This window comes from Cyphomyrmex costatus, unplaced genomic scaffold, assembly GCF_001594065.2.
Source record: "Cyphomyrmex costatus isolate MS0001 unplaced genomic scaffold, Ccosl1.0 scaffold655, whole genome shotgun sequence".
Lineage (NCBI taxonomy): Eukaryota > Metazoa > Arthropoda > Insecta > Hymenoptera > Formicidae > Cyphomyrmex > Cyphomyrmex costatus.
In genome coordinates, this window is record NW_017280217.1 from 112,550 (window position 1) to 136,254 (window position 23,705).

The window sequence follows — 23,705 nt, forward strand, 5'->3', positions numbered from 1 at the left end:
ATATAATATTTATGCGAAAATACGTAATACTTATTTACATTCTACTTACACAGTAGAATCTTCTAATTGAAGCGACTCCAATAATTCATCACTGGTCAAAGTAATCTCTTCTTGAATATTATCTTTATTTAATATAGAAATTCGTTTATTAATTATTCTGGAATTTAAAATAAAACAAATGTAAATTTTATAAGATAATATATTATATTAAGTGTAGTAAAAATAATGGATTCCTTTTTAAAGATTTTCTATTTAAAATATTATTATAAATATAATAGGGGAAATATAATAGAGAAAGGGCAAAGAAATAGGATAACAATGTATAGTAAAAAGATGTAAAAAGAAGCATGATGAGAAAAAGAAGTGAAAAGAAATAAGAAGCGACAGAGAGAACAAAGATGGTGATTGAAAGACCGAAGCAATACGAGTATGCAAAGAAGTATAACGTTAATGTAGAGAATATTAGTATTTACGTATCTTGGAATAGTTGTCTTCTTTCTGTTATTAGTGATTTTAGAGGGAAAGAAAGAAAGGACTTATTATAAGGAAAGGATTGAACAGAGATGGAAAGGCAAAAAAGTAGAAAAGAAATAGATTGAAGGAAAGGAGAAAAAAAGGAGGATGGAGATGAAAAAAGATAAGAAGAGAGAATAATCAAGAAGGAAAGAATAAAATAAAGAAAGAAATTGAAACTAAACTTAATAAAATTACCTATATTATATATATAAAAACAATCAATACGTACTTATCCGACATATTTAAATTAATCAATGAATTCGGGTCAACTCTTATGTCCTTTTTAGTACGATCCGTTATTCGAACGTGTTCTATTGCTTTCGTGGTAGCCTTTTCATCGGCAACTTTAATTTGATTAATTTGATCTGAAATTAATTAAAAATTCATCAATAATTATACAAGATATTTTGAAATACTTAACTATAGCGAAGCGGTTGGTGTCAAAATATACATTAATGTCGAAAAAAGATTAAAAAAACGAAACATAAAGAACCAAAATGAAAAACCAAATCTTACATTTTTTTTTATTTTTATTTTTGCAAAATAATATTACTATATAATATAATAATAATAATTAATATTATATTGTTATATAATTATTTTAAATAAATAAAATATAAATATATTTACCACATATATTATTCGCAGCTTTACACGATTTTTTCATCTCGATATTTTTTCCAATATTGAACCCGTCGTAAATTAAACACAAAATAAACAAGTTCCGTCGTTTAAGTTACTGCGTATAGATACGTAGAAGCAACGAAGTCGAATAAAATAATAATATATGTATGTTCAATTTTCACTACTCTCTATGAAGCACTGAAAAATCAATAAATTCATTTGTCTTTAGTAACATAGTAACGAGTAACATAGTAACGGTTGATATACTTAAAATTGTATACAAATCAATTATATCGATCGATCACTTAAAGCTATGTTCAGATTTCAGAGTCAACTATTATTTTATCCTTGTTTACTAAACCAGAGGTTAACATAACACCTGAATAGTACCACAGAATGAGATAACAAACACTAAGTGGATGTTAAAAAAAATGATAAAAATAAAAGCATATTAAAATAAATTTCCAAACAACATAGAATTAAAATCAGAGATTGTAGATTTTCAATAAAATCAACACTTAAAGCTTCAAAGCCTATTAATCATTGTATAATATGTAACTACATTCTTGATTGATTATTAAAGACTATACCTTTAATGATGCCTTTATCGTCCTTTTACATCTATGTGATGTTCATAATAATCTAGCATATTGTTAGTATTTATAATAACTTAGCATATTGTTAGAAAGCATTAATGAATTAAAATTGTTTATGGATCCAGAACAGGATCGAATTCGCTAACACTCACCATATATTGTACATCCTTACAATGCGGTTCTAATTCCCAGTGCATTCGTGATTCAGTCGTAGTTAGCGTAATGCCAAGTCTTCTAGAGTTGGCAATTTATTTGATACTGCATTAGATATAGCTTCCTGTAAAATGCAATGTCGAGTTTAACAATATTACCATTTATTATGTAACTCTCATTTTATTAAAGTTTGCGCGTTCTCCTATAGGAAAATTAAAATTTACCCTATCCAAATAATTCCACTGCAAATTTCCGAGTGGATACGCAGGAGATACGTATTCGTTTAAAATAACTTTTAGCTGGAAAAGTGGAACGTATTTCAAGTGCTTTCGTCAGTAACCATCTTCGATTGCGCATCAATATTAGATGGAACCAATCAAGTAATTCAGACAGTTCATAACGTTTCGGTCTACGCAAACAAAATATTCACATATTGCAAAAAAAATCGTGATAATGATAAACTTGTACAAGTGAACTCGTTCATACCCAACAAACTGTTAAGTTTTGCCAGGTGTGTTTTTAGGATCCCTCGCAATAGCTCTAATACTGCAATCAACATCCTATATAGCTATTGGCTCTTTTTCTGTTTTTTCACCCTTTTTCCATAACGGTACAGTTCTACAAACCAATTATATTGACAAAGATCATAAAACTTTAATACGTTAGAGAATTTATTACTATGCAAAATTACTTGAAATGTCTCCACATGCCAGCATACATATTTAAAAGTCGATCCTCTTGACCCTATATATCCGACGGCCGAATAATTGTAGCTTCAGGAAACTCTTCTCGCACTGCACACTCGCTTTCCCATTTTGAACGAAGAAATTTAGAACCATCTTTCAATACATGTGACTTGATACAGACATAAAACTGTAAAATTACAAATCGTATTATATAAATTAAAATAAAATAGGAATATGATTTAAAACCTACCTCTAACTCGTCGCCTAAATTTAAAGCAGACACATGGATAAAGTGCTCAACGTTAGCTTCCTTGCACAGTTTAGCAAGTTCTCTTATAGGAAAATTAAAATGTACCCTTTCCAAATAATCCTACCTACTGCAAATTTCCGAGTGGATAAGCAGGAGATACGTATTCGTTTAAAATAACTTTTAGCTGGAAAAGTGGAGCGTATTTCAAGTACATTCGACAGTAACCATCTTCGATTGCATATCCGTATTCGATGGAACCAATGAAGTAATTCATATAGTTTATAACGTTTCGGTCTAAGTAAACAAAATATTCACATATTGCAAAAACGATCGTGATAATGATAAACTTATACATGTGAACTGTACTCGTTCATACCCAACAAATTGTTAAGTTTGGCCAGGTGTGTTTTTAGGATCCCTTGTAATAGTTATAATACTATCGGCAACATCTTATATAGCTATTGGCTGTTTTTTCACCCTTTTTCCATAACAATATAGTCCTACAAACAAATTATATTGCCAAAGATCATAAAACTTTAATACGTCAGAGAAATTATTACTATGCAAAATTACTTGAATTGTCTCCACATGCCAGCATACATATTTAAAAGTCGATCCTCTTGACCCTATATATCCGACGGCCGAATAATTGTAGCTTGAGGAAACTCTTCTCGCACTGCACACTCGCTTTCCCATTTTGAACAAACAAATTTAAAACCATCTTTCAATACATGTGACTTGATACAGAAATATTAATAAAAGTGTAAAATTACAAATCGTGTTGTATAAATTAAAATAAAACAGGAATATGATTTAAAACCTACCTGTAACTCGTCGCCTACATTTAATGCAGACACATGAATAAAGTGCTCAACGTTAGCTTCCTTGCACAGTTCTCTTATAGGAAAATTAAAATGTACCCTTTCCAAATAATCCTACTGCAAATTTCCGAGTGGATACGCAGGAGATACGTATTCGTTTAAAATAACTTTTAGCTGGAAAAGTGGAGCGTATTTCAATTGCTTTCGTCAGTAACCATCTTTGATTGCGTATCAATATTAGATGGAACCAATCAATTAATTCAGACAGTTCATAACGTTTCGGTCTACGCAAACAAAATATTCACATATTGCGAAAACGATCGTGATAATGTTAAACTTATACAAGTGAACTGTACTCGTTCATACCCAACAAATTGTTAAGTTTAGCCAGATGTATTTTTAGGATCCCTTGTAATAGTTCTAATACCACCAGCAACATCCTATATAGCTATTGGCTGCTTTACTGTTTTTTCACCCTTTTTCCATAACGGTATAGTCCTACAAACAAATTATATTGTCAAAGATCATAAAAGTGTAATACGTTTACTTGTAAAAAGTTTAATACGTTATAGAGAATTTATTACTGTGCAAAATTACTTGAAATATCTCCACATGCCAGCATATATATTTAAAAATCGATCCTCTTGACCCTATATATCCGACTGCCGAATAATTGTAGGTAATTGTTGTTATCAATTAGATTGATAACGACATTTCGATGGTTACAACGTTTTCGATGGTTACTTTCTTCACGTAGGTGAAATGAAATGAAATGGATGAAACAAGACTTGTCCTAAATCTCCAGAGGACTGCAGAGGACTTATTAATAATGTCACTTATAATGATGTTATTGTTCAATATGTAAAAGGAATTCGCTAAACTGAGAAATTTTCTCTAATCTCTTTATTATTTGGAACATGGGCCCCATCCGTGATCCTGACGAAATACCAGGTCCACCCAACAAGTCTACCTCACAAAACAAAAGAATCTGAAAAACGTTGGCTGCTGACTTAACGTTTTTTCTTCCAGACTCTTTCGCTTCGCGCAACAAACGCGCCGAACGAACCCAACACATCACTGAAATCAAAGGCGAAGCCCATACTCCGAATAATTACCAATTATTTCTATCAATAATTATAATTCTTTTATTATTTTTTTAGGCTGGAGTCCTATAAGGCGTATTTGCCGCGTATCGCGTAAAGGAGCCTACAGACCAGAGCGGCGCAGCGGTGAAACGGCGAGCGGTAACCAATGAGATCCATGCTTTTGCGTACAGCATGTCTCTCATTGGCTATCGCTCGCCGCTTCACCGCTGCGCCGCACAGTGGGCAAAAAAGTTCACTTTTTGGACAAAAATCTACCGACAGTGCAATTTTCAACAGATTTAATTTTTTTTTTTTTAATTTACTCGTAATGAAATGCTCTATAACGTGATGCTGCTTTTGTTTTCAAACAAAGCTTGAATTTAAGTGGCGGATCAAAAATGATTGTCGAATGTGTTAAAACGATATTGAATATGGATATCTCGCATACAATATCGAATATATGTATTTACCTTAAATTAGGTACATGTGGATTTGTTAAGGCACTGAATATAAATTTAGCAATTAAAAAATTCTAAACTCAAAATGATTTTTAATATCGGAGTAAAAAATATTGGAATTATGCAATATTCAACAGATTTACAAAAAAGTTAGTAAGCATTAGGTACATTATTATTTTTAAACGCTTTCACAGTCTGTAATATTATTGTATATTGTTAATTAGAGAATATTACATTATTAATTAGAAGAATTTTGTTAAGTCAGCGGCACACGGTGCTTGTTTTCCTGCTGGATTGCTAGCTGGATTAAAATCTTTCCACCGTATTGGCTGCGGTGTTGAAAGTGTCAGTATCGTAGCCAATCCGATGGCAAGAATCTGATCTAGCTAGCAATCTAGCAGGAAAACAAGCATCGTGTGCCGCTGGCTTTACATTGCTTCGTTACAACGGTTTATCTGTTTTTGTGAGATATCTGCATATTCAATATCGTTTTAACACTTTCGACAATCATTTTTGATCCATCACTTTAAATTCAAGCTTTGTTTAAAAACAAAAACAGCATCACGTTATAGAGCATTTCATTACGAGTAAATTAAAAAAAAAATTAAAATCAGTTGGAAATTGCACTGTCGGTAGATTTTTATCCAAAAAGTGAACCTTTTTGCCCACTGTGCGCTGCTCTGGTCTATAGGCTCCGTAACCGCGTAACCAATCAAAAGTGATAAAAAATGACTTGCTGTTGTGATTTCGCGTTTTATCACGTTTGATTGGTTACGCGGTTACGAGATACGCGACAAATACGCCTCATGGGATTCTAGCCTTAGGGTAGGATTATACTGGCCGTAATCTGTTAACTTATGCCGTAATCTGTAAAAATTGACCAATCACAGTCGAATGAGAGGGGAATAATCGATTATAATTGGTCAATTTTTACAGATTACGGCATAAGTTAACAGATTACGGCCAGTATAATCAAACCCTTACTCGCTCTTTTTGGTGAGAAAAGCAGTCAATGGCTGCGTTCAGCAGAAAAAGCAGCTTTGCAACTGTTGTAAAATTCTTAAATATGATTGGCTTATACATTTAGGGCTGCGGTCGAGTTGCCACTACGAACGCTTTGAAGCGTTTCTTGATTGGTCAATTTGTAAAACTCTTTCTTTTGATTGGTCAATCAAACGCTTCAAAGCATTCGTAGTGGCAACTCGACCGCAGCCTAGATCTAATGTGGAAATAAGGGCAAGACCAATTATATTAAAGAATTTTACAACAGTTGCAAAGCTGCTTTTTCTGCTGAACGCAGCCATTGCATACACAGGCTATTTTCCAGCTAGGACACAGAAACGTTACACTGTGCTCCACTGTGTAAAGACTTGTTGGAACGATAGAGCTCTAATTGGGGTGCTTTCCACCTAAGAGCCAAACATACACTTTTGCATAACGCATAAACCATATACATAGGCCGGTATTCATAGTCGGTTCTTATTTCAAGACTGTCTTAAGTAATGTCTTAAGATGCTAAAGCGGCCCTCTGATTGGTTCATAACTCTTCAAGACTGAACTTAAGACGGTCTTGAATATAAGAACTGACTACCGGCCATAAAGAATTTGATTGGTTCATTGACTCATGCATAAAGCGAAAAACACACTCTTGCATAACGCATAAGCCATATACATAAAGAATTTGATTGGTTCATTGACTCATACATAAGGAAATGGGCCAATGAAATTCCTTATGCACATGCTTTATGCGTTATGCAAAAGTGTGTATTTGGGCTCTAAAGCGGGGAGCACAGACTTTTGCATAACGTATAAACCATATACATAAAGAATTTGATTGGTCCATTGACTCATGCATAAGAAAATGGGCCAATGGAATTCCTTATGCACATGCTTTATGCGTTATGCAAAAGTCTGTGCTCCCCGCTTTAGGCCGGTATTCATAGGCGGTTCTTATTTCAAGAATGTCTTAAGTAATGTCTTAAGATGCTAAAGCGGCCATCTGATTGGTTCGTAACTCCTCAAGACTGAACTTAAGACGGTCTTGAATATAAGAACTTACTATGAATACCGGCCTAAAGCGGCGTCTACAATGAGATCTTAAGACCTAAAATTTAAGCTTTAAGCGGGGAGCACAGACTTTTGCATAACGCATAAACCATATACATAAAGAATTTGATTGGTCCATTGACTCATGCATAAGAAAATGGACCAATGAAATTCCTTATGCACATGCTTTATGCGTTATGCAAAAGTCTGTGCTCCCCGCTTTAACCTTAAGCGTTAAGCATAAGCTGTTAATGTTATAATGCCCACAATGAAAGTTTTAAATCTATGACTTAAATCAATGATCTTAAAGTCTTAACCTAAAATCAGAACGTTGCTCAGAGTGAAATTCAGATATACAGCTATAATCGTGCTATCCATCGTGCAACTCGTGCAAGCCTGTCAGTCGCCGTCAACATACATATTTACAGATTATCGTTTCCTAACAGTTTTTACAGGTTATCGTATCCCACTCAGCTTTAAACCGTAAGATTTTAGCACTAAGAAATGAAATTTCGCCAATTCGCTTAAAGTTATAGCTTAAGTGCTGGCGGGAAAGCCTTACGGACGGAAATGACGTCACAAATTACGGCTTAAAGCTTAAATCTTAAGATCTCATTGTAGACGCTGCTTAAGGGTTGGATTATATTGGCCGTAATCTGTAAAAATTGACCAATCACGGTCGAATGAGAGGGGAATAATCGATTATTTTTGGTCAATTTTTACAGATTACGGCATAAGTTAACAGATTACGGCCAGTATAATCCAACCCTAAAGCACACGGTTAAAGAAAAAGAATGGAAGGCTCCATATACAACCCATGTTAAGAAACGACCCTCATTTTGGGTATAGTACACTTTCGAAATGGCAGAGGAGCATGAGCATAAGCTTGGTTAAATAATAGCCGTAATCTATTACGAATTTAACTATGATTCGTCCATTTCTTATGACTTAAGCTATATCCACACAACTTGCATAGTTGCATAAACGCATGCATAAAGAAAATTATCCAATCGCATTTCCCTTATAGAGATGCACGTAAAATGTGATTGGATAATTTTCATTATGCATACTTTTATGCGGTTATGCAAGTTTGTGTGGATCATGAAGGAAGATATAAGGAGACTCCACTCGGTCTCGCCAGTCTACAAGACATGAACCCATTTTAGGGTTCCCAATTAGATTCTCGACACTCGCAGCGCTCGTGAATTTAGTAGTGCTGCGCATAATGAGTGCGAGTTAAGAGAAATGATCATTTCTCTTACTCGCACTCATCAGAATCGGAAGCTGAACTCGAAACCTAAAATGGGTCCACTTTTATTTTACGGAGTGGAGTCTCCTTATATCTTACTTCCTGGTGTGGATATAGCTTTAAGCGGGGAGCACAGACTTTTGCATAACGCATAAACCATATACATAAAGAATTTGATTGGTCCATTGACTCATGCATAAGAAAATGGACCAATGAAATTCCTTATGCACATGCTTTATGCGTTATGCAAAAGTCTGTGCTCCCCGCTTTAACCACGTGCTCCCCGCTTAAGGCTTAAAACTTTATTGTAGATCCGGACTAAAGGCTCAGCACAAACTCTGAAGCTATATCCACACAAACTTGCTTAACTGCATAAACGCATGCATAAAGAAAATTATCCAATCGCATTTCCCTTATAAAGATGTACGTAAAATATGATTGGATAATTTTCATTATGCATACGTTTATGCGATTATGCAAGTTTGTGTGGATATAGCTTTATATAACGTATGATGCATAGTATACATAAGAGAATCAACCAATCAAAACCATTTTTCGTTTCCGTGAAATGGGAGGAAAGGAAGGTTTCTGATTGGTTAACTCGCTTATGCACTGTGTCATGCGCATCGATATATAAGCGCAGAGCACAGACTTTTGCATGACGCATAAACCATATACATAAAGAATTTGATTGGTCCATTGACTCATGCATAAGAAAATGGGCCAATGAAATTCCTTATACACATGCTTTATGCGTTATGTAAAAGTGTGTGTTTCTCGCCATAGAATGGACCGCTGATAGTGGTGGGGATAGAAAGACGAGTAGAGTAAAGCTATATCCACACAAACTTGCATAGCCGCATAAACGTATGCATAAAGAAATTGATTGGTCCATAAGCAAATACATAAGAAAATGAACCAATCAATTTCCTTATGCATTCGTTTATGCGGCTATGCAAATTTGTGTGGATATAGCTTAAGAGGCAGAAGAAATATGATCGTTCTTTCTCTGTTTACTAATAATAACTACTGATTACTATTTGGTCACTGTGAATCCAACCAATCAGGCTTCAGTAAACAGAGAAAGAACGATCATATTATTTCTGCCTCTCACTCTACTCGTCTTTCTACCCCCACCACTACCATCAGCGGTCCATTCTATATGTCGATGATGTACATACATAGATTCGAGGTAAAGCGGGGAGCACAGACTTTTGCATAACGCATAAACCATATACATAAAGATTTTGATTGGTTCGTTGACTCATGCATAAGGAAATGGGCCAATGAAATTCCTTATGCACATGCTTTATGCGTTATGCAAAAGTCTGTGCTCCCCGCTTTAATCTATATCCACATAAACTTGCATAACTGCATAAACGCATACATAAAGAGAATTATCATGATCACAAAAAAAAAATTATTTTGATCATAAAAAAAAATTATCTTGATCATACTTCTTACAGCAAATATAGCATATTGTTAATAAGCATTAATGAATTAGAACTGTTGGTAGATCCGGAACAGCATCGAACTCGCCAACACTCTCCATATTTATAATTGTACATCTTAACAATGCAGTTTTAACTCCCAGTGCATTCGTGATTCCATCGTTGTTAGCGTAATGCAAAGATCTTCTAGAGTTGGCAATTTATTTGATACTACATCAGATATAGCGTTTTGTTTCCTGCAAAACGCAATATCAATTTTAATAATATTACTATTTAATTTATTATGTAACTCTCATTTTATTAAAGTTTGCGCGTTCTCTTATAAGAAAATTAAAAAGTTCCCTTTCCAAATATTCCCACAATAGCTCTAATACTGCCAGCAACATCCTATGTAGATATTGGCTGTTTTTCTGTTTTTTCACCATTTTCCCATAATGTCCTACAAACAAATTATATTGTCAAAGATCATAAAAGTGTAACTTTTAATACACATTAAAGAATTTATTACTGTGCAAAATTACTTGAAATGGTGTCTCCGCATGCCAGCATACATATTTAAAAATCGATCCTCTTGACCCTATATATCCGACGGCCGAATAATTGTAGCTTCAGGGAACTCTTCTCGCACTGCACACTCGCCTACCCATTTTGAACGAAGAAATTTAGAACCATCTTTCAATACATGTGACTTGATACAGAAATATTAATATCTAAGTATAAAATTATAAATTGTGTTATTTAAATTAATATAAAATGTGAATATACCCAGCATCCGAGAATGAATTAAAATGGATTGGACATTGTATCTATTCAATTTCGTACTTTAAACAGCAAAAACTTTTTTTTTTATTTAATTGGATTCATTTGGATTCAATTAGATACAACTGGATTGAAAAACTGCGTTTCCTATACAAAATTTTGAATTGTACAATATTCATTATGGTCACAAACGCACTGAAAAAGCTAATATTATTTTTTGATTGAAAAGTGTACAGATATGCTCCATGCAATTCCTATAAATGAATAAAAACGTATTCGGATTGAAAAGGATTCATTTCAACATTAATAAATCCATATTTCTGAAAATTTGAATCCATTTTAATCCATTTCAATCCATTCTCAGATACTGGGTAATTTAAAACCTACCTCTTAACTCGTCGCCTACATTTAATGCAGACACATGGATAAAATGATCAACATTAGCTTCCTTGCACAGTCTAGCAAGTCTCCTGGCTATCAATCAGATTGATAATAACATTGGAGTACTTGATACATTTTCTTATCGATTCATTTTCACGCAGGTGAAATGGATGGAACAAGACTTGACAAACAATCATACGTATTATCACCACTATACGGTATTATTATAACTACAAATCAAACATGACAATCAATCAAACAGCTGATTATATTATATTTCAGTTAATATTATTATACTGCAATTGAATTTGCTGTTGTGCTATAGTAATAATTATATTGTAAGATTATATAGATAATTTACTTACTTTACAACCTTTTTTTAAATTGTATCCGTAATTCATTCAAACAGCCAAACTAAAAAAAGGAAAAAAAATTTTAATTTATGAGTACAAGAGTGCATTATCTATAACATATTCTTATTATTGATATACTAACTTATTCTTTTATATTTATCTTAATATATTATATATTATTCATTTGGAATAATTCTTCCAAATTGTTCAGAGAATCAGAAAAACCGAACTTAATATCTGTGCGTTATTGCCCAAATCATAACATTAATATTATAGGTATTTCCTTCAGTTTCAATTTCTTTATTTATTTTACTTCATTAACATGCTTCTTTACGTACCTGTTTTCCTTCCATTTTTTATTTCATTTATTATCCTTGCTTATCCTTTCCTATATGCTTCTTAATTATCTCTTTTCGTTCCTTTTTCTCATCATCCCTTTTCCCACATCTTTTTTAACCATTATTAATATACAACTTAACCGTGTCAAAAACCGATAACTGTAAATGAAACGTATCACAAAGTATCGATTTTATATAAGCTTACGTATTACAGTATACATAAGAGTAAAAGTTTCGTGTGTGTGTAATAAAATAACTATTAAGCGGAACTTATCTGATCAACGCGATCCTGAAAGCGATTACTGTTTAACCTCTCGATGCACACATTAACTGTCGACCAGTGAATGGAACACATCACAGAGTGTCGATTTAACGAATTGCCGTTAGCCTCTCTCGACAAACACACATAAACACGTCACAATAAGTGTCGATTTTATTATTTACGAATTGCCAATAACCTCTCTCGACAAACACACATAACCATACGCGTTAATAATATAATATAAAAAAAACTGTCAGTCATATATACGAAATCTCGCAGTGACGATAGCCGCGCGTCGCGAAACCGCCTCGAACGCGGCGAGAATATTTATAACTTTATTATTTAAGTAATATAACATCGTATACACGATACCGGCCGCGATTATACACACCACACGCGTTTAAACTCGCCTGAACTCGCCGCGCACTCGATCGCCGACTTCGACCACCAATCACGAGCGGAAAAGGGTCAACAATACGAGCGATACATTTCGATCGAAAACGCAAACTTCTCAGGTTCCCATGAGTTTTTTTATATAGGAGAATGGATAAAATCGCTGGGATAAAATTCAACCAACGCTTTATTAAAGATCAAATAATTAACATATATGTAATTCGCATGAATTTATTTTGAATTCAAAAGGACTAGTAAGAGTCTGATAAATAGAAACGCTTAATCAAATATTTAAATAAAAGTACTGAGATACTACAATCAAAAAATAAACTTTATTTTAACAGATCTACAAATTAACATTACATGATTCAGCCCTTTTCAGATAAACGAAACTTATATATCAAAAATCTATGTAATTTTATATAATTACATAACTGTTATTTTTAAATTAAGAATCTTGTACTTAACTATATTATTTTAATATATACTGTAACATATTATTTAACTGTTATATATTATATTACAGTTATATCATTGTTGAATAAGAAATTACAACTAACAGTAATGTCATCGTTGGTGTTTGCTGGATATATATATGCTTAATTTGCTCAACCATTTACTTATAGATATCGCCGTAAACAAATACGTTGGATTAGGTTGCGGATTGGTGAGCTTAATCACAGGAAATCTACTGATCCATCCCTTCGTGGTGTTACGGAGACAATGCCAAGTCAATCCAAGTGCATCCAAGTATCATCTGATGCCTATAACTCTAGTTCCTGTGATGATACGTTTACACCAGACTCAAGGTATAAACACACTATGGAAAGGGATCGGTTCGGTTTTACTCGTTAGAGGAATGACAATGGCCGTCGAGGATCTGATATCAAAAATCACACCGTGGCAAAAGTAAGGCGATTATCAAACGAAATGGCTGATATCTTTTAAATTATTTGTGAAATTGTGTTCTCCGTAAAATTAGATATTTGATTTCAGGAAGATCACTTATAACAATTCGATGAAAGCATTCGGTCAGCATATACTCCTCAAATGGTAATTATTATATTAATTAAATGGTAATTATTATATTAGATTGATTCATACAAGTTATTGATCTATAATCTTCTATTTTACAGCATCTCCATAGGCATAGTTACTCCCTTTTATTCTGCATCACTCGTGGAAACTGTCCAGTCCGAGATTGCTTCTGAATGTCCTGGAATCTTGGACGTTTTTCGAGATGGTGCAATCCGCCTACTTGATGTATGTAATAAGGGCAGACTCATTCCAATTTATGCTCTTGTACCACCCACCATAGTTTACGGAGTATCAAAATATCTTTTCACTCTCATTGTGAAAGGGGTTACTAGTCGGATTATGCACGTCAGGCATAAACATTCGCAAGAAGCAAAAGTGTGTATCTGGTTCTAATGGTAATTCTACAATGTGCTCTTTGTTTCCTGTTTCTTGCTGTTTGTCTCTTGTCCACTCTTGCCTTTTTGACCAAAGAAGAGCACATTATAGAATTACCATAAATGGTTTAGATGCAGTAAAGATACATAAAGATATAAAGATATAAAGATATAGATACCTTTATATAGAAATGTTATACTATTTTAGGGTGCGTACAGTAAGGACTTGCTATCCGATAGCATCATCCAGGATATAGAGACACACTCTATACTTGTTTCGATTTGTGTGGCCGATATTGTGTTTTATCCTCTCGAAACTGTTATTCATCGGTTACATCTGCAGGGAACACGTACCATTATCGACAACTTGGACACTGGAAGAAGTGTTACGCCGTTATTGACTGGATATAGCAGCGCGATCGATTGTTACCGCACAATAATCTCCACTGAAGGGCCACTTGGCTTATACAAAGGATTTGGAGCCCTTATCCTACAATTCGCAGTACATTTCATGGTACTGCGTGCGACAAAGTGGCTCCTGACGGAACTCGGCACGATGTTGATGCTAAAACCTAAGCCAATAAAAATACAGAAATCATCTTCGTACTATAACGAAATATAAAGAAAACCTATAACAATAAATGTAAGATAGTACAGAATTATTTATTATTTGTCTTTATTAACGATTATATAGACGAAGAATTGTGTGTGTGCGTGTGCGCGAATTATACGAAAATAATTTTTAAGTACACTCTTTAATTTTAAGCATTATAATATGTTAGATTAGAGAACTTTCATGCAGTTTTCTATGCAATTGATGATAAAATTTTTTGTATCTGCGCGACTGTGATCACGCAAATTTTCTATATATTGTACGTTTTACAATTGATACAATAGGAGAAAATAGAAATCTATGTAAAAATTCTTATAATATTAATTATGAAATTTGTAAGATGTAGACAATATTTGTAGATAGTCGTTCTCGTAGAACATATTAATTTTCAGTGAGTATTTTTTTACACCCGATAAAAAGCTAATAATGTGATGTGATTTATGTGATTTTATTAGATTATTATATTGACGACATAATATAGCTCTTGTTTACGAGATAAATAAAAATCACAGTATACACTGCAATTGCATATTACAGTTTTATTACAAATACGAAACTATTCTCTATAGGATATTATATAACTGTAAAAGAGTTAGAAAACAATTTTGTGCGAGTATCTTAATTCCTTGTTATATTTTGCAGTTTAATTTTCTTTCTTTTGTGTGATTTTAATTAGTAAATTAGTAGTTGTATATAATCTTTAATTAGATTTGAAGACACGGTAGTGTCTCGGCGCTAAGCCAAACGTAGCGACACTGCCGTGCCTTCTTTACGCGAATCGACAAGTTGTGGCAGATTTAGGTTATCACATCTCAAGTTATGTAATGAAAGTGCTTTTGTTTTTTAAAATCAGTAAAATGTAATCTTCTTACGGACTCTCTTCTTTAAAAAAAACAATGTAAAGTGTTTCCAAGAACAGGCAAATGAGAGTCAACTCGATTGTTGTTGAGATATAATCCGTTTATTGGTAAATTAAAACATTAATTCTAAACGTTTCGACTCTTTTTTGGAGTCATCCTCAGCATATAAAATATAAATTCCTCCTTATGTGATCGAGAGAATGTCATCATCAAATTAACACAGATTTGATGTACAATCAGGGTTGATAAAAATCATGTTTTTTTTTTTTAAAGAACAAAACATGATGTTTTTTTGTTCAAAATATGTTTTTAATGTTTTAAATGTTTTAAACAATATTTTAAAAAAACCTGTTTAAAACATGTTTTTAAAATACTGTTTAAAATATGTTTAATTTTAGTTAAACTACTTATTTAATTTTATTTACATTTTATTTACATTTATTTAATTATTTACATTATTAAAACATCTGATATTTTATAGATTATTCTTTTTTCAACTAATTTCAAGATCATCTTAAGATCTTAAGAATGAGATATTTTTCAATTACGACCGGATTTTCACAGTTTTCAGTGTTTCCAGCGACTTTTTTGTTAAAAGTTAAAATGCTTTGGTTGACCGTTTTAATAATCATCGGTGAATTCGGTGATATAATTCTTATAGCTCTGGCACACTAGCGCGATACGCGATATGCGACGAGCATCGCGCTGTTGTGCCAGAGGCATTACTTATATATAATAAATAATATATACTACCAATGCTGAAAATCTATAATATACGTTATATAAGTAACATGCTCTTCAGTATTTTACTATGTATTAAGGCGATGCTGGAGAGACGGCCGAACTTAATCGATGTCGATAAAACAGATTTTTAATTCCAATTAAAATATTACATACATCAAGAAAATATTTACATACATTAAGTAAAACATTACGTACATTAAATAAGCCATTAAGGCTCCTGAATACTCAGCCAAGAACTCCGTGTTGATGGGTAGCGACACCGAATCAGTCGGTGGCTAGCAAAACTGGTAGTACGCTACTGGTTATACACACAATTGCAAGCTCATGTCCGTGTGCTCATTTTCGGGTAGAAGGGGAGCGCACAGACATGGGTTCATGCTTGTGTGTGTATATAGCCAATTTACAGCTTATTATCTTTCATTCCGAGGTTGACCCCTAATATGACCGGGCTAATAATGAAATAAGGGCAATGAGCCAATTTTCATTAAAATCTTTAAATCAATCTAATATATTGCGAAGAATATCACGTAATGTTGGCGTTTTTAAAGATTTTAATGAAAATTGGCTCATTGCCCTTATTTCATTATATTATTAGTTGAATACTTATTGAGCCTTATCATAAATATTTAAATGACGCGGGCGAAATCAATGCGTTTAAATTTCAAGTAAATTAAGGGGATATTTATTTCAGTTTATTAGAGTTGCGTTTCAAGATTGAGGATATGCGATGTACATTGGAGGTTTCCAGAGGTTTTCCAAACGTTTCGACTCCGATCGGGTCATTTTCAATGTATATTAGTATTTTCAGATAGAATTGCGTTTAAAGACCGACGATTGTTCGGCGCGCAAATTGGGCGGTGGGGGGGTGGGAAGTGAACACACACATATATATATATATATATTACTGTGAATAATATATTGCGAAGAATATTACTACGTCGACCCGCCATCAGAGGTCTATAGATATTCGTTAAGATTCTCGCAAGTGCTTTGATACGCGTATATCTGTATATATAGAATCTCGATTTAATAACTAAAACAGGCGTCTAAGGTAGGCTTCCATTACAATACCTTACTGATGAGTCCAGTACCCCACCGGCACAAGAACGCCGGAAGAACGTTCTGAGAACGTTCGAACTTAAACCGTTTGAAAATAGTTCGGACCTGCCACCATACGAACGTTCGTTTGACGTTCGCAGGGAACGTTCCGCATCTAACGTTCCACGAACGTTCGAATGAACGTTTACGGATATTTGATTAGAATTGTAATCGAGGTAAAATGAAAAGTAATTTTTAAAGATTTTAAGATTTTATTATATGTTATTATGAAAAAGAAAAGCTGTCTCAAAATGATTTATTTTATGAATCATTACATGTTCTTCCTAAAACATCTTTCTTTTAACCACTCTTTTATTCCATTTTCTGCCTTTCCTATATCTAATAGTCCGTCTCTTCTTAATTTTTTAACTGCCGCTGAAATAATACAAAATTACGGAAGTGTCAAAATACCAAGAAACAAATATCAGGAAAGAAAACGATGTAAAAGAAAGATATTTCTAAATTTTACTTTACTGATTACTGTTTCTTTTAAGTGCCAGCTCCCAAATGGCTGCTTTCCCTTTCCGCCTTTCCAGTTAAAGAACGTTCCCGTGTGATTTGTCATAAGAAGAGCCATAACTTTCTTTGCGCAATCCTTCTCACATTTCCCAGAGCTTGCAAACATTAATTTCTTTATCTAAAAATGTTTTTAAAGAAAATAATGTAAGATACTTCAACAAAACAATGATTGAGTTATATTAGATTCGCACTGGACACAACAAAAGCGTCAAACAGCGGAGCAGCAACCAACCAGCGAAGCGATATTTTTTACGCCACTTTTACAGTGGCGTAAAAAATATCGCTTCGCTGGTTACTACTCAGCTGCTTGACGCTTGCTGCTTCTAGTGTGAATCTAGCATTAGAGGTACTAATATCTTTCAATTTACAATGTAATCTTTTATGGAAGAGTTTCTATTTGTAAGATCTTCAGCAATTTTAATATCCTCGAATGTTGCGAAGGGTAGACTTGGGAGACCCTTTGGTTGACGGAGCACTTCTGTCCTATTTAATAAAAGCTGGCGTACTTCTTCAACTGTTGTTTGGAGCTTCATGTTCGTCTTTTCAATTACACACAGTTTTTCGTACTGCAGTTTCATAACCTCTGTAAAGTGACAAAATGAATTAAAAATAATTTACATAAGAATTACTTACTTTAAAATAAAAAAATACTATTTACGAATAGGTGAAAGTTTATCAATCTGCTTGGCACGTATTGTGCTTGTAGTAGCCGTTTGAATTGCTGCTAGTGGAGTCTGTAATTAAAAATAACGTAAATCAATTAGTTTTATTGAAGAATATTATTACTAACTTAAAAATGTTATGGATAAAATTCAAAGAGTTATTAACAAAACAGTATCTCACCATCACTAAAAAATTGTTCATGAGAATGATCTGATTGTGAGTCTTTAGCGTCATCTTCAAAAGAATCAGAGGTAATGTCATGTTCTCGTGGGGAACTTGTTGCTAGAAGGTCCGTTTTCTCAAAATTAGTGTAAATATTATTCTCTGGAAACAATAAGACATAAGATCAAAAGACATGTATCCAAAGTTATCATGACAGTATTTTTTTATATTTAAGCTGCTAAAAACTAAAGTTGGAAAAATGTTATCATTACAACTTACCACCTTTTTTAATAATTAGAAAGTCATCATTTGAATTAGAATTTGAGGGGCTTCTAACACTTTCCAATGGACTTAACATAAGCACATTATTGTTTTCTACTTTTTCATTAATGTCAGCAATTCCGAGAACAGATCGTTGAGATTTATTTGTTGTTGCTGTGATATAAATAACGAACAGATAATGAATAAAAAATGATTGATGAAAGAAAAAGTGATTATTAGACACTTAATTTTGTCAATACCTTTTTCTGTTCTCTTAATTTTCTTTTCTGTTCCTGTACTTACTAACATCGAAATGTTTTTTTGAAACTTGCTTACAGTTCCTGCAAAAAATTAAATTCATTTTTGTTGTGTAACTAACATTAGTGAAAATAAAATTATTACAAGAAATTATCATAGGTCATTACCATCACCTTTGTCATTTCTGTCTTTATCTTGGCTAAATTGTTTCTTTTTATTAGTGCTGGACTTGGAAACATTGAAAGATGATCTGCTGCTATTTAATTCTTCCTTGCTACTGTTGTTGAAGCTTGACTGAGAAATATTAAGAAATTTCTTGTTGCCCTCTTTCTTGCTGTTACTGCAGCCCGGTTGATTAACGTTAAGTGATGACTTACTAGGTAATGCTAGATAAAGGAAAGAAGAAAAAAAATATTTAAATCTTCAAACAATATATTTATAACTGACTTTTATCTTGATTGTGATAGACAATTAAGATCAAAGAAATATTCTTGAACGTATCAGTCATTGTTTTTGAAATTCTTGATACATCATTAGAAGATGTTAAGACTGTAGAGCTCTTATGGGACTTATAATTAGTAATGTTATTTTTAATGGAGCCACCATCCAAATTACCGTTCTGTTTGGTCTGGTCACTGATGCTTTGTGATTCTGATGAAACTGAAAGTAAATAATAGTCTTTATTACTTGCATGACTGTGACAGGCAGGGTATTGAACTTTCACTAATTTTCCTGAAATTCTTTACCAGGTCAAAAATAAAGTAATAATAATGATAATTCATTTAAAGTGCAGTCTCCAAGTAAAATACAAAATAGCAATGGAAAAATCTTTTATTGTTTCGAAAAACAAATTATTGAAGGAAGACATTTCATTGATACCTATAAAAATTTTCCTTACGATAAAAAGCACAAGTTATATGTAAAATGAATAAAGATATTTACCAGTTTTTTCAGGCGAGAAAGTAAGTGTTGGCAAAACCAAACTGTTGCCCTTCTGTGAAGCAGAATCAGATTTTCTTACTTTTGTCGTATTTTTATCGGTTTCATCTTCCGACGATGACAAATCTGTAAAATATTTTCTCTTACGTAAACCTCGATTTGACTTATTTTGCTCTTTGTTTGCATCAGATTCTAAATCAGTTTTATCAACAGCCCGTTCTAACTTCCTCCTTGCTTCTTCATATGTCACTAAAAAAGAATAAAGGTGATATTCATCTATCCGTTTTTGTCATATGACAAAGGCAGGATAAGAAAGTTCTCTCTATCCTATAGCCATTCACTAGCCTCGAAATATTTGTCGTATGATGAAAACGGAGAAATAAAATAGCTCATAAAGGATTTTAACACAATTAAAAAAAAATAAAAGGAATAGCCAAAGAATGAGACTTATATAGATAAATAAGAAAAGAATACATTATCTCATCATTATTATATCTAAATCAAAGAAAGAGAAATAAGAGAAATTATCTTACCAAACCAAGCACGAATAATGGCTGGATAGGTGTTGAATTTTGCAGTGGGCTCCATGCATGTCTTGGTCGCGTTGGCTTGTTTTTTAGGGGCTAAGTAAGTAGGATAAAGACAATTTTCGCCATCTTCACTAATCCAATTATGTGCTATTACGCACACATCCAAATGCTTTTCATCACCAACAGTAACTTCAAGATCCGCAATAGCATACTTTTTTTCTACAAAAATATGAATTTGGAAGAGAAATGATGAAAAGAGAAGCACACTTCCTAACATTTGCATGTTAATTTTATAATTAAAAAACAGGCAAACTTTACCTGACATTATTAAAAAAAATATTTAGTGTGTGCATCATAATTAAAAGTATTTAATTAAATATAAAACAGCATTATCCAAAAGAGCAGAAAAAAGCTATATAAAACAACAAAAATATTAAGCGATGCAACTGGCAATTCGATATTATTTTTATCGTAGAAAAATGTAATATATGAGATATCTTATCTGCGTATCAAATAGGGTAAACTAGGGTAAGATGGTCATACGGATAAGATGGCCATACGGATAAGATGACCATAGTTTTTCAGAACGACCACAAAAACGCTCTACTTAACGATTAAAAAAATTATAACCTATGGTCATCTTATCCGTATGGTCATAATACCCTAGTTTACCCTAATAAGAATTTCAAGCATTTCAATCAATTACAAAATATAAAGCTGAAATAGAAGTTAGAATCATACAATTACAGAAAACAAAACAAATGTAATAAAAGGAAAAAAATGTAATTTTAGTAGTGCAATCCGGGTCTACAAAACTATGATTTTATCTGTAACATTACAACTTCATATGATAAGGTATTATTCTTCTGCGTAATTGGTTTTCATATGAGGCACTCTAATAGGAAGATAATTACATGTCAGTGTTCATACAGCAAAACAGTGTCACACAACTAAAAGGAGGAGAAAAGAGTAGAGCTATAAAGTAACAGCAAATTACACAACACCAGGCCATTGTATATACATTAGAAATCTCAAGTAACCTCCTCGAAGATAAGTATCTTCCAAGTCAATGTTGAGAGAGAGACAGAGAGAGAGAGAGAGAAAGAGACTATGCATATAATTAGATGCAAGCATGTAACTTAAAGATGAAACTTTCACATTTAGATTTATTCACTGACTTCAGTAGCGGGATTAATTAGCGACAGCCAATGAAAATACTTTTTTTTAGGATCGTCCTTATCATTGGCGTTGTTTAGTTATAATAGCAATAGTTGATAAGAACATTAGAGAATTCCGTTATTGAACTCTCGGAGACCTTAACTGCGAGAAGAGCCACAAAGTTTTGCTTGTTACAATTGCTCAGCAAATAAACGAAACCTTTTAAATGCACATAAGATACAGAATCAGTTAAAAGAACTGTTATCAAAACACTAAGGATTCTGGAAAAAGACTCAACCAAATAGTTTTCTAATCATAGTCAAATTTCTGATCATGTTTACTACTATTTAAAGGCTTCACAATTTTTTACATGAAATTAATCAAGTTTTAGCTCATTCTATTCTCTGTAAAAAGAAACCATTATTTTGAACCGAGCCAAAAAAGAAATATATATTTACTTCATACATAGATAGATAAATAGATAGATATATAAACAAAAAAATAAAGTCAAATAAAGAGATAGGTAAAGATAGACAGAGAGATAAATAGATAACATGATCTATAACTTTATTTAAAATGAATGCAATAATGGTATAGCAATGTTATCATTTTTGTAAGGAAAGACAACATACTTGGTTGTTACAGCATTAATTGGGATAATAACATTTGTTTGAGTCCACTTCATACAACCAAGATTATAAATTCCAAAGTAACTAGACTTGCATGGATAATCAAAAAAATTTGTCTTTGTATCACAAATGTTGGCAATAATCACAACGTCACCATTTTCCAATTTCTGGATAGAGCAAACAGAGGCAACACTTTCTTTGTACTGGAAATAGCTATCTCGCCTGTGAACTGAACTTAAAGTGAAGAGAGATGATGTTAGTATCTTATAATTGTTAGTACCATGTATAGGATTCTTAGGTCTTAGATGAGACTGAAAATCAATTGTCCTCTCACAGAAATTATCTAAAAAATTTCTTTCAGCTAACCTGCGGAACAGTTGTTTTATTGGCTTAGTTAGAGATCTTAGCATCTGTTTGAATATTCCTAAAAAGCTTTCAAATGGGAATGCACTTATGCTTGATATTTCTCCATACTTTTTTACATCCTCATACAGATGTAACAATCCATGAACATTGTAAACACAAAATTTTTTTCCAAATACGTCTTTATTAGAAGATAAGATGACAAATTGAGCTATCAGATCTTTTGCAAATAAAAAATAATTTTCATCATCGATAAGTTTCTGTACAGAGAATATTATAATTGCTATTTGAAGCATTATGAATAATTTATAGAGAATTTCAGCCACAACGTCTTTCAGTACTACACACCCCCCATAGAGTAGGAAAAACCTCAACTGAGTTCCCTTCCATTTCCCTAACTGCTCTAGTCCAACTGGTTTGCGAGCAAATTCCATTGGAACGTACTGTCGTAATTCTATTAGCCTCCGAGAAATCTCAAGAATGCTTTCACTTCTCAATCGCATTCCTGATTTTGTTCCTTTTAAAACAAACATTAAGTATCTTTTCATTACACCTTCAAGAACTAAATGAAATGGATCAAGAACAAACTGAGAAACCATTTTTAAATTTAATCTTAGGAGAGGTGAAACTCCAACATGATGCTCTGGATCAGAATAATGGATAAAGTCCTCGTCTGATCTAGACTCAATAATTCTGGTAGCATAGCACATTCTGTTAAAATGATAATCCCCTGATTGCTTACACCTTTCACAAGCATTATAAGATGCATGTCCCACAATACGTTTAATATATTGCCTAGCAGGTGCATCACATATAAAACACCTAATATAAACCTCATGCTTACTTTCACCAACAGTTAAGGTATCATTGAGTAACTGCAAAGTCTCTTCTATAAATGAATGTAGATAGTCCTCAAGAGGATCAGGTTTGCCAGTGCCAACAAAAAACCCTACTACAAATGGTCTGCTATCCTTTAAGTCCAACGAACGACATAATATTGGCCAGACATCTGTAATCCCATAAAAAAACCTTTTTTAAAAAAAAGAAAAAAACATACGCCAAGTGCATATAAAAG

The 23,705-nt window shown here is 33.0% G+C and overlaps 2 protein-coding genes and 2 long non-coding RNA genes across 4 annotated transcripts in view; 1 reads left to right on the forward strand and 3 right to left on the reverse strand.

Moving 5' to 3' along the window:
• The window catches only part of LOC108779987 (solute carrier family 25 member 46), a 69,221-nt gene extending 54,766 nt beyond the window's left edge, over nt 1–14,455 (forward strand). Inside the window, exons 2-5 of the mRNA XM_018547560.1 lie at nt 13,048–13,330; nt 13,418–13,474; nt 13,558–13,834; nt 14,042–14,455. Coding sequence (XP_018403062.1) covers nt 13,048–13,330; nt 13,418–13,474; nt 13,558–13,834; nt 14,042–14,455 — 1,031 coding nt within the window. The remainder of the gene's footprint in view (nt 1–13,047; nt 13,331–13,417; nt 13,475–13,557; nt 13,835–14,041) is intronic.
• A 3,017-nt stretch (nt 14,456–17,472) lies between these two features.
• On the reverse strand, nt 17,473–18,071 carry LOC108779984 (uncharacterized). The gene is made up of 3 exons (XR_001940886.1): nt 18,036–18,071; nt 17,618–17,785; nt 17,473–17,523 (listed from the first exon to the last, which is right to left on the reverse strand). It is a non-coding gene; the product is annotated as an uncharacterized LOC108779984 (long non-coding RNA).
• A 1,151-nt stretch (nt 18,072–19,222) lies between these two features.
• LOC108779985 (uncharacterized) lies at nt 19,223–20,032 on the reverse strand. Its single transcript, XR_001940887.1, has 3 exons — nt 19,954–20,032; nt 19,627–19,671; nt 19,223–19,397 (listed from the first exon to the last, which is right to left on the reverse strand). It is a non-coding gene; the product is annotated as an uncharacterized LOC108779985 (long non-coding RNA).
• A 22-nt stretch (nt 20,033–20,054) lies between these two features.
• On the reverse strand, nt 20,055–20,763 carry LOC108779981 (uncharacterized). Its single transcript, XM_018547555.1, has 3 exons — nt 20,484–20,763; nt 20,124–20,199; nt 20,055–20,076 (listed from the first exon to the last, which is right to left on the reverse strand). Exons 1-3 carry the CDS (start codon nt 20,761–20,763, stop codon nt 20,055–20,057), a joined length of 378 nt encoding a protein of 125 aa, XP_018403057.1.
• Nucleotides 20,764–23,705: the final 2,942 nt, after the last annotated feature.